Source organism: Muntiacus reevesi, chromosome 1, assembly GCF_963930625.1.
Source record: "Muntiacus reevesi chromosome 1, mMunRee1.1, whole genome shotgun sequence".
Classification (NCBI taxonomy): domain Eukaryota; kingdom Metazoa; phylum Chordata; class Mammalia; order Artiodactyla; family Cervidae; genus Muntiacus; species Muntiacus reevesi.
In genome coordinates this window covers 95757696-95769486 of record NC_089249.1, presented here as the reverse complement: position 1 = coordinate 95769486, position 11791 = coordinate 95757696, and the positions used below count along the sequence as shown (strand labels likewise).

Genomic DNA, 11791 nt, shown 5'->3' with positions numbered 1-11791 from the left:
TTTCAGTCACATTCCTTCTGTGACCACCATTCTCTCCATCACTGTATCATGTGAGGGACATCTAGCTGGCTGTCAGGATATTTCTGGACTGCACTTTGACATCTTCTTTGCTGGGCCTGGTTCTGGATTTAGATTCACAATTCAAACCATAAACTAGTTGATTAATTTACATTTGATCAGTTTCACTCCTAGAACAGCAGGGAAGGGCTGGGTCCTCCATAGGCCCGGAAGAAAGGCACTGAGACACATTTTCTTGACCTGGGTGATTCTTCCTATCCCAGTGATAGGCTTTTCTTCCAAGACTTGAGGCTGTTAGGGATCGTAACTGATTGAGGAGCTTTAGGATTGCCTGGAGTCCTGTTCTTCCTGTGACAGGTGCCAATTAAACTCGCAATTTGAGGGGCACCTGCTCTTGGCCTAAACTTGGTCAGACTTTCCCAGAGCTCGCCGGATCTCTGAAGCCCAAGGGCAAAACTATGCGGATCCTGAGAGCGAAGGGAAGCCTTGCTGCTGTTGATTCCGGTTTGTTTCCTGAGCGTGTCGCCAACTCCACCGACTTAGCAGAGATCTGACTGGGATCAGGAACCAGGTGAGCCCGACCCGCGGATTCTTGGCATCTCTGAGCCCACACCATGTCTCTGGAGACCCCTTGGCTCTGAGGCGGAAATAGGTCTCATTTTCGCTTGCCTAGGGCTGCATCTGGGAAAGGCCTCGCCGAGTTGGGGGTCTCGCTGGGGGTCGCGCGGGGGTCACGCTGGGGGTCACGCTGGGGGTGGGGCCTAGAAGAGGGGCGGGTGCTTCCGGTCGCGCCTTCACCGCCGGGTCAGAGGATAAATTTCCAGCCCAGCCCCTGTGAAGTGTTTCCACTCAGCACGGAAACCAGCCCCTTGACCATGATCCTGGGTTACTGGGACATCCGCGGAGTGAGCTGGGGTCACCAAGGCGGGAAGGATGGAGGCCGGCAGGGTAGGGAGGGTTGGGGGTGGGAAATGCTGTGCAATGGGGATTGATTTCACTAGAATATTCCTGTTCAGAGCTTGGTGGAGCCAAGCCCAAAGTCCTATCCCTCTGCCCTTTTTCCTCAAGCGGGGCTTGTGCGCGCGAGTGTGGGTGGGGGTTGGTGTTGAGGTTGTGGGAACACAGAAAGTCAGGCAATTAGGACCTGACATCTGCTCTCCCTCCGGCCGTCTCTCTCAGCTGGCCCACGCCATCCACCAGCTCCTGGAGTACACAGACTCAAACTATGAGGAAAAGAAGTACACGATGGGGGACGGTAATGACATCCTTGTCGTGTCCTGACTTCTGCCCAACTCATGCTGATTTGGTGCCAAGCATCCCATGTTCTGACCCCTGTTGTTCACGTCTGTTGCCCACCCCTCCAGCCCGCCCAGCTGGAGCAGGGACCTGCCCCTTCCCGAACCCTTTAGGGTGCAGCTGGCTTCCAAGGAAGGATATGAGAGCCCACAGCTGGGTCCTGTATCAACCATTCACAGGCTCCCCTTAGTGCTTACCTAAACCCTTTGTAAGGATTACTCACCTAGTTTCAAGAAGTTTCCAAGTTGGTTTTTCCCCTCAAAGCTCCATGTGAGACTTAGTGGTTCAGATACCAGATTCACCAGTTCAGGGGGGGTCTTGCCTCTACTCCTTGCTGGGTCCCCCTGGAAAGGAGGGTTGGATTCCTGGGAGGTTGTTTCATTCCATCTTCTTTTTCACAGCTCCTGACTATGACAAAAGCCAGTGGCTGAATGAAAAATCCAAGCTGTGTCTGGACTTCCCCAATGTACGTACAGGTGCTGGGGTGCTGGGAGGGGGAGTAGACAGTGTCTCTATCCATCTCCTTTCCTGGCTTAGAGGTTTCAGGAACTGGTGCCTTCTGCTCTGCCTCTCAACTTCCTGGTTCTGTTTTCTACATTTCCATGATGCTCTGTGTCCCAGCTTATCCCTTCATTTTACAGCATATCATTTAGTGTCTGCCAGAGAAGGCAATGGCACCCCACTCCAGTACTCTTGCCTGGAAAATCCCATGGATGGAGGAGCCTGGTAGGCTGCAGTCCATGGGGTCACTAAGAGTCGGACATGACTGAGCGACTTCACTTTCACTTTTCACTTTCATGCATTTGCAAAGGAAATGGCAACCCACTCCAGTGTTCTTGCCTGGAGAATCCCAGTGATGGGGGAGCCTGGTGGACTGCCGTCTATGGGGTCGTTCAGAGTCGGACACGACTGAAGTGACTTAGCAGCAGCAGCATTTAATGTCTGCAGTGGGCCAGGCCCTGTGAGTGCCAGGTTTCATCTCAGCTCTTACTCAAGGATGGAGATGCAGGTGGTCCAAGTGACTAGGCCCTGTTGTTCTTCCAGCTGCCCTACTTAATTAATGGGACTCACAAGCTAACCCAGAGGAATGCCATCCTTCGCCACATCGCTCACAAGTACAACATGTGTGAATGGGTATGGGGTTGGGGGCAGGGGCACAGGTGGCCATGCCCTCGGCTGGACTGGGGTGGGATGCTGAGGGTGAGTCTGCTGTGTGGCCACAGGTGGGGAGACAGAGGAGGAGAAGATTCGAGTGGACTTACTGGAGAACCAGGTTATGGATGTCCGCTTGCACATGGCCAGGATCTGCTACAGCCCTGACTTTGTGAGTCCTTTCACATTGGACTGGACAGGGTTTGAAATGCTGGACACGGTCCTCTACACTGGAGAATCTTAGGAAAGACTCCAGCTTTCTCTGAGTGGAAATTCAGTTCCTAGACAGGTGTTTACATTGTTAACCCAGTGTCTCCTCCTCGACATCTCTGGCATAAACACAGGTGCCTAGCAGGCAGCCCGGGGTCAGACTTTATTCCTCTCCCTCTTGTCTTCCAGCTTCTCAGATTCTCTCCAACTGTCCAGAAACTGCTCAGGTGCCTACACCATTTCTGACTCCCAGACTGGAACATAGGACTTTTTCCCTAGTCATTCTAGTGTTTATTGGCCTGAGGTCTGAGGCCCAAGCTCTGCCAGGCCTCAGAGCACTGCTGGTCTGACCCTGGGCAGGTGTCTGGAACTGAGTGGTGACAGGTTTAGGAACAGTGTGGTTTTGCCCTTTGTCTTCCCATCGCCTCTCCCAGATGGGAGGTGGTCCCCATAGGAGTCTGATGAACACAGGTGGGTTGAATTGCACCCTGGGCACTGACCCAGGTGCAGTCAAGGGACATGGCTGCTCACCTGATAGCTGGAATCAGATGCAGCCCTGGGAGGCCTGCTGTCTGCCAGGGAGTCTGTCTGAAGGCGGTGACAGCTGTTTTGTGTCTCAGGAGAAACTGAAACCTGGTTACTTAAAGGAAATTCCTGGAAGGATGAAGCTCTTCTCAGTTTTTCTGGGGAAGAGGTGTTGGTTTGCAGGGAACAAGGTAAGGGGGATGGCTTCTGGGGAGGGAGAGCAGTCATTTTTCCCCAGGTTCAGAGTTTGGTAGACATTCATGCTTTGTCTTCCTGCAACTCACCTATGTGGATTTCCTGGCTTATGACATCCTTGATTTGCAACGCATATTTGAGCCCAGGTGCTTGGATGAATTCCCAAACCTGAAAGATTTCCTCACCCGTTTTGAGGTCATTCCCATGCTCCCCCTAGTATTTATGTCTCTTCTCCCGCCTTTCCCTGATAACTTTCCTGTGTGTATGCATGCTAAGTTTCTTCAGTCATGTCCAACTCTTCGTGACCCTACAAACTGTAGCCTGCCAGGCTCCTCTGTCCATGGGATTATCCAGGGAAGAATACTGGAGTGGGTTGCTATGCCCTCCTCCAGGGGATCTTCCCAATCCAAAGATTGAACCTGCATCTCTTTCATCTCCTGCATTGGTAGATGAGTTCTTTATCACTAGATGTGCCACCTGGAAAGCCTGGATGATTTCCTAGTTGGAACTACAGTGAAGAATAGCATTTATGGAGAACTTGGTTTATGCCAGAATCTCTGTTCAGCAATGACATATATTATGTCAAATTTAATCTTTATAATATTACTATATGGTAGAAAAATTATCCTCTTCATTTTACAGATAAGGAGTCAACCTGAAAGGACAAGTAGTTTTTGCAGGTCACAGAACCAGTACAGGCTGTGCTGGGCTCCTAGTCAGAGCGTCTGACTTCCATGGGCAGCATCAGTGGCTCCTCATTTGCTGTAGGAATAAAACCCTCGGGTCCCTTTCATGACTGGCTCACAGCTCTGGAAAGTGTGGGGGAAGCAGAGCCTTCAGGAGATGATATTCAGCTGGCATTAGTAGAGTAAGACACAGTAGTATTAATATCAAGGACTAAAAAGACAGACAATATTTTCTCCTCATCTCCAAAGGGCTTTGCAGCAATTGAGTCTCTGCCTGTTGTTCTGAGATTCTCAGAGCTGTAGTTGGTGGCTTCCCTGGTGACTCAGATGGTAAAAAATCTGCCTGTACTGTGGGAGACCCTGGTTTGATCCCTTAGTTGGGAAGATACCCTGGAGAAGGGAATGGCTACCCACTCTAGTATTCTTGCCTGGAGAATTCCATGGACAGAGGAGCCTGGGGGGCTATAGTCCACAGACTATAGAGTCGCATATGACTGAGTGACTAACATAACATTTCTGCTAACATAATATAGATGTCCTGTGCAAGGATTTTATCTTGACTTCTCATTTGGTGGGTACTTTCCTTCCCTCCTCATCTCCCATCCTGTCTTCCTTCCCGTTACTCCAGATTCTGTCTGAAAGATGGGTTAGTATTTTCATTTTAAATCACGTTCACTGATCTGATCCTCTCCCCTGTATGAGACACTGTGTCAGGCACAAGGGGGATACAGATGTCACACAGTCCTGGTGCCCTGCATCTGGGGCTCCGTGCAGCTGGAGAACTATAGGAACCCTGAGCTGTGTGGTGTGGGTGGGGCTTCCTTGGTTCTGGAGGAGCACAGCCTGACCACCTCCCAGCTCATCATTCACCCAACTGAAGAGCAACAGGGTCTGCTTTGTGATGGATATGGAAATTTGAAGCTCTTGTCCAAGAGGTTTTTCAGTCTACAGTTTGTTTTGTATGTCCACTTCTATCATGAAATCTGCTTTCTCAGCTAGTTCTCATCAGCTCTGGTTTTGGTCCAAGGCTTTTGCCTTGAGAATTTTGCAAGATCTGGGGTGACTGCCCAGCAGGGAGGATGGGAACAGATGTGGCCTGCAGTGTGTGGCCTGTTGGGGCCTGGGCTGTGGGGTATAGGCAGCCCTAGATCTTGGAGTCCTGGGAACTCTTGGGCACTGTCTATCTTGCGAAGATGGTGCACAGGGACACCTGAGTGTTGCTGCCTGACTGGCTGTAGTAGGACTGAGGATGAGGTAGGTTGAGGCCCCGTAAGAGTGGGCTCAGGTCCCAGTCCAGGCAATTGGTCTGTATCTTTTAAGTGAAAAACTAGAGTCTGGCCTAGCCTAGTCTTGTTGCTTGAACCCTCCTATCATGTTTCATCCATGTTTTCCTGAATAATTGGGTGAAATGTGGTCTCTTCTGCAAGTTGCTTGGGCACTTTCTGAGCACTTTTGTTTTGCTGGGGCCCATCTCTATGGAAACTCTTGCAACTAGGAATCTTTTCTGAGAAAGAGAATAATTTTGGAGAATGAGAAGAACAAATACTCTTATGACCAGATGGCAATTGGGAAAAAACCCTCACAACTTAAGAACAGTGTTGTTCAGTTCCTCAGTTGTGTCTAACTCTTTGCGATCCCATGAACTACTGCACACCAGGCCTCCCTGTCCTTCACCATCTCCCAGAGTTTGGTCAAACTCATGTCCATTGAGTCGATGATGCCATCCAACCATCTCACCCTCTGTTGCCCTGTTCTCTTGCCCTTGATCTTTCCCAGCATCAGGGTCTTTTCAAACGAGTCAGCTCTTCCTATCAGGTGGCCAAAGTATTGGATCTTCAGCTTAAGCATCAGTCCTTCCAATGAATACTCAAGGTTGATTTCCTTTAGGATTGACTGGTTTGATCTCCTTGCAGGTCAAGGGACTCTCAAGAGTCTTCTCCAGCACCACAGTTCAAAAACATCAATTCCTTGTCAATGAACCTTCTTTATGGTCCAACTCTCACATCCATATATGACTACTGGAAAAACCATAGCTTTGACCAAACAGACCTTTGTTGGCAAAGTGATGTCTCTGTTTTTTAATATGTTGTCTAGGTTTGTCATAGCTTTCTTTCCAAGGAGCAAGTGAAAGTGAAAGTCACTCAGTCATGTCTGACTCTTTGTGACCCCATGGACTGTAGCCTGCCAGGCTCCTTTGTCCATAAAATTATCCAGGCAAGAATACTGGAGTGGGTAGCCTTTCCCTTCTCCAGGGAATCTTCCCAACCCAGGTCTCCCACATTAGGCAAATTCTTTACCATCTGAGCCACCAGGGAAGCCCTTCAAGGGGCAAACATCTTCTAATTTCATGGCTTCAGTCACCGTACACAGTGATTTTGGAGCCCAGAAAAGTAAAATCTGTCAGTGCTTCCACTTTTTCCCCTTCTATTTGCCATGAAGCAATGGAACTGGATGCCATGGTCTTATTTTTTTGAATGTTGAGTTTCAAGCCAGCTTTTTCACTGTCTCTTTCACCCTCATCAAGAGGCTCTTTAGTTCCTCTTCACTTTCTGCCATTAGAGTGGTATTATCTGCTTATTTGAGGTTGCTGATGTTTCTCCTGGCAATCTTGATTCCATCTTGTCATTCATCCAGGCCAGCATTTTGCATGATGTATTCTGCATGTAAGTTAAATAAGCAGGCTGACAGTATGTAGTCTTGTCTTACTCCTCTCCCATTTTTGAACCTGTCCGTTGTTCCATCTAAGGTTCTAACTCTCCTACATACAGGTTTCTCAGGTGATAGATAAGTGGTCTAGTATTTCCATTTCTTTAAGAATTTTCTAGTTTGTTGTGATCCATGCAGTCAATGAAGCAGAAGTGGATGTTTGTCTGGAACCCCCTTGCTTTTTCCATGGTCCGACAAATGTTGGCAATTTGATCTCTGGTTTCTCTGCCTTTTCTAGACAGCTTTTACATCTGGAAGTTCTTGGTTCACGTACTGTTGAAGCCTAGCATGAAGGATTTTGGGTATAACCTTGCTAGTATGTGAAATAAGTGCAATTGTACAGTAGTTTGAACATTCTTTGGCATTGCTCTATTTTGGGATTGGAATGAAAACTGACCTTTTCCAGACTTGTGGCCACTGAACAGTTTTCCAAATTTATTGACATATTGAGTACAACATTTTAACAGCATCATCTTTTAGGACTTTCAATAGCTCAGGTGGAAGTCTGTCACCTCCACTAGCTTTGTTTGTAGTAATGTTTCTTAAGGCCCACTTGACTTCACACTCCAGAATGTCTGACTCTAGGTGAGTGGCCACACCATTGTGGTTATCTGGGTCATTGAAAACTTTTTTGTGTAGTTCTTCAGTGTATTCTTGCCACCTCTTCTTAATCTCTTCTGCTTCTATTATGTCCTTACCATTTCTCTTTTATTGTGCCCTTCCTTGCATGAAATGTTCCCTTGATCTCTCCAATTTTCTTGAAGAGATCTCTAGTCTTTCCCATTCTTCCCCATTCTATTGTTTTCCTCTACTTTGCGTTGTTCGTTTAAGAAGGTCTTATCTCATTTAATAGATCTTGCTATACTCTCGGACTCTGCATTCAGTTAAGTGTATCTTTCCCTTTCTCCTTTGCCTTTCACTTCTCCTTTTTCCTCAGCTATTTGTAGAACCTTCTCAGACAACCATTTTGCCTTCTTGCATTTCTTTTTCTTTCAGATGATTTCAGTCACTGCCTCTTGTCCAATGTTATGAACCGCCATCCATGTTCTTCAGGCACTCTGTCTACCAGACCTAATCTTTTGAATCTACTAATCACCTCCACTGTATAATCATCGGGGAATGGATTTAGGTGCTACCTGAATGGCTTAGTGATTTTCCCTACTTTCCTTAATTTAAGCCTAAATTTTGCCATAAGGAGCTGATGATCTGAGCCACAGTAAGCTCCAAGTTTTGTTTATACTGACTGTGTAGAGTTTCGCCATCTTTGACTACAAAGAACATAATCAATGTGATTTTGGTATTGGCCATCTGGTGATGTCCTTGTATAGAGTTGTCTCTTGGTTTGTTAGAAAAGGGTGTTTACTATGACCAGCTTGTTCTCTTGACAAAACTCTGTTAGCCTTTGCCCTGCTTCATTTATGTACTCCAAGGTCTAACTTGCCTGTTATTCCAGGTATCTCTCTCTTTTTTTTTTTCCATTTATTTTTATTAGTTGGAGGCTAATTACTTTACAATATTGTAGTGGTTTTTGTCATATATTGACATGAATCAGCCATGGATTTACATGTATTCCCCATCCTGATCCCCCCTCCCACCTCCCTCTCTACCCGATCCCTCTGGGTCTTCCCAGTGCACCAGCCCTGGGCACCCGTCTCATGTATCCACCCTGGGCTGGTGATCTGTTTCACCCTAGATAATATACATGTTTCGATGCTGCTCTCTTGAAACATCCCACCTGTGCCTTCTCCCACAGAGTCTAAAAGTCTGTTCTGTACATCAGTGTCTCTTTTTCTGTTTTGCATATAGGGCTATCGTTACCATCTTTCTAAATTCCATGTATATGCATTAGTATACTGTATTGGTCTTTTATCTTTCTGGCTTACTTCAGTCTGTATAATGGGCTCCAGTTTCATCCATCTCATTAGAACTGATTCAAATGAATTCTTTTTAATGACTGAGTAATATTCCATGGTGTATATGTACCACAGCTTCCTTATCCATTCGTCTGCTGATGGGCATCTAGGTTGCTTCCAGGTCCTGGCTATTATAAACAGTGCTGCAATGAACATTGGGGTGCATGTGTCTCTTTCAGATCTGGTTTCCTCTGTGTATATGCCCAGAAGTGGGATTGCTGGGTCATATGGCAGTTCTAATTCCAGTTTTTAAAGAAATCTCCACACTCTTCTCCATAGCAGCTGTACTAGTTTGCATTCCCACCAACAGTGTAAGAGGGTTCCCTTTTCTCCATACCGTCTCCAGCATTTATTGCTTGTAGACTTTTGGATAGCAGCCATCCTGACTGGCGTGTAATGGTACCTCATTGTGGTTTTGATTTGCATTTCTCTGATAATGAGTGATGTTGCGCATCTTTTCATGTGTTTGTTAGCCATCTGTATGTCTCTTTGGAGAAATGTCTGTTTAGTTCTTTGGCCCATTTTTTGATTGGGTCATTTATTTTTCTGGAATTGAGTTGCAGGAGTTGCTTGTATATTTTTGAGATTAATCCTTTGTCTGTTGCTTCGTTTGTTATTATTTTCTCCCAATCTGAGGGCTGTCTTTTCACCTTGCTTATAGTTTCCTTTGTTGTGCAAAAGCTTTTAAGTTTCATTAGGTCCCAGTTGTTTATTTTTGCTTTTATTTCCAATATTCTGGGAGGTGGGTCATAGAAGATCCTGCTGTGATTTATGTCGGAGAGTGTTTTCCCTATGTTCTCCTCTAGGAGTTTTATAGTTTCTGGCCTTACATTTAGATCTTTAATCCATTTTGAGTTTATTTTTGTGTATGGTGTTAGAAAGTATTCTAGTTTCATTCTTTTACAAGTGGTTGACCAGTTTTCCCAGCACCACTTGTTAAAGAGGTTGTCTTTTTTCCATTGTATATTCTTGCCTCCTTTGTTGAAGATAAGTTGTCCATAGGTTCGTGGATTTATCTCTGGGCTTTCTATTCTGTTCCATTGATCTATATTTCTGTCTTTGTGCCAGTACCATATTGTCTTGATGACTGTGGTTTTGTAGTAGAGTCTGAAGTCAGGCAGGTTGATTCCTCCAGTTCCATTCTTCTTTCTCAAGATTACTTTGGCTATTCGAGGTTTTTTGTATTTCCATACAAATTGTGAAATTATTTGTTCTAGTTCTGTGAAAAATACTGTTGGTAGCTTGATAGGGATTGCATTGAATCTATAGATTGCTTTGGGTAGTATAACCATTTTGACAATATTGATTCTTCCAATCCATGAACATGGTATATTTCTCCATCTGTTTGTGTCCTCTTTGATTTCTTTCATCAGTGTTTTATAGTTTTCTATGTATAGGTCTTTCATTTCTTTAGGTAGATATACTCCTAAGTATTTTATTCTTTTTGTTGCAATGGTGAATGGTATTGTTTCCTTAATTTCTCTTTCTGTTTTCTCATTGTTAGTGTATAGGAATGGAAGGGATTTCTGTGTGTTAATCCAGGTATCTCTTGACTTCATAGTTTTCCATTCCAATCCCTGATGATGAAAAAAGACTGCTTTGTTTTGATGTTAGTTCTAGAAGGTGTTGTAGGTCTTCACGGAATTAGTCTACTTCAGCTTCTTTGGCATCAGTGGTGGGGGCATAGATTTGGATTACTGTGATGTTGAATGGTTTGTCTTGGAAACGAACCAAAATAATTGTGTCGTTTTTGAGATTGCACCCAAGTATTGCATTTTGGAGTCTTGTTGACTATAAGGGTTATTCCATTTCTTCTAAGGGATTCTTCACCACAGTAGTAGATATAATGGTCATCTGAATTAAATCCTCCCTTTCCTATCCATTTTATTTCACCGATTCCTAAGATGATGTCTAATCTTGCCATCTTCTGCTTGACCACAACCAATTTACCTTGATTCATGGACCTATCGTTCCTGGTTCCTATGCAATATTATTCTTAAAAGCATCAGACTTTGCTTTTACTACCAGATACATCCAAAACTGAGCATTATTTCTGCTTTGGCCCAGCCACTTCATTCTTTCTGGAGCTTAGGCATCTTAACCATCTAGGGACCATGTATCCAAAACATAGCAAGTTTCATCTTGTTTTTTCCCATCATGAATTGCCTTGCAGGCACTGTTGGTGGGCAACTGCACTGAGGGTCACTTAACTGTTTGTGTGAGTGGATGATGAGTGAGCCTCCTTGTTTTTAGCTATGGGGAAGGGGGTGCAGCAGAGAGACTCAGAATGGAGAGGGAGAGTGAGCAGGCTGCATTCTAGCCATGTTACTTATGTGCAGTGTGAGCATGAGGGAGGTGCTTATCTTCTATGTGCCTCAGTTTCCTTGCTGATAAATGGTCTCAGTAGAATCCACTTGGAAGGGAGTTGTGTAGAGATTCTGAACCTCTGTCACCATATCTAGTGGATTATAGCACCATTTAATACAGTATAAAGTCTCTGTATGTGATAAGTCTGGATGTGAAATGAATTACAGGAAATCGGAAGAGTTAGCTTTCCAGAGCTGGGGACCCCAGAAGACTATATTTTGCCCCAACATTTGACTCGCACATGGAAGGGCTGTACCCCAGGTCCCAAACATGGGGAGAGCTGCCTGGGTTCCAGTGGGCAGCAGACCTGAGGCCTGGTGTTCTTTTCCCCACCCCCAGGGCCTGAAGAAGATCTCTGCCTACATGCAGTCCGGCTGCTTCCTCCCAGGCCCTGTGTTCCTGAAGCTTGCCGTGTGGGGCAACAAGTAATACCTGAAACCAGGAGATGGGCGTGAGGAGCCAGGGCCCTGGAGACCAGGTGGACCTTCCTGCACATAGAACCTTCGGTGTTTTCTTTCTCTTTCTGTTCACTCTAGATGGCTGCTTGGCCCCCTTATCTCCCTCCCACATCCCTTTCCATCCTTACTTTAAAGATTCAGTTTCCCACTATTTTTGAGCAAAGTTCCTCCCCCTCCCCACATTATCCCTGCTGCATTAAAGCCACCCAGACTATTCTTCCCTTCCATGATTACTTCTGCTGTGAGCAGCCCAGCCAGACTCCTG

At 45.7% G+C, this 11791-nt stretch overlaps 1 protein-coding gene across 1 annotated transcript; it reads left to right on the top strand.

Annotated features, from left to right (window-relative positions):
* The first annotated feature begins 893 nt into the window (after positions 1–893).
* LOC136147942 (glutathione S-transferase Mu 1-like) lies at positions 894–11497 on the top strand. The gene is made up of 8 exons (XM_065907307.1): positions 894–923; positions 1198–1273; positions 1716–1780; positions 2359–2440; positions 2538–2638; positions 3297–3390; positions 3479–3591; positions 11408–11497. Exons 1-8 carry the CDS (start codon positions 894–896, stop codon positions 11495–11497), a joined length of 651 nt encoding a protein of 216 aa, XP_065763379.1.
* Positions 11498–11791: the final 294 nt, after the last annotated feature.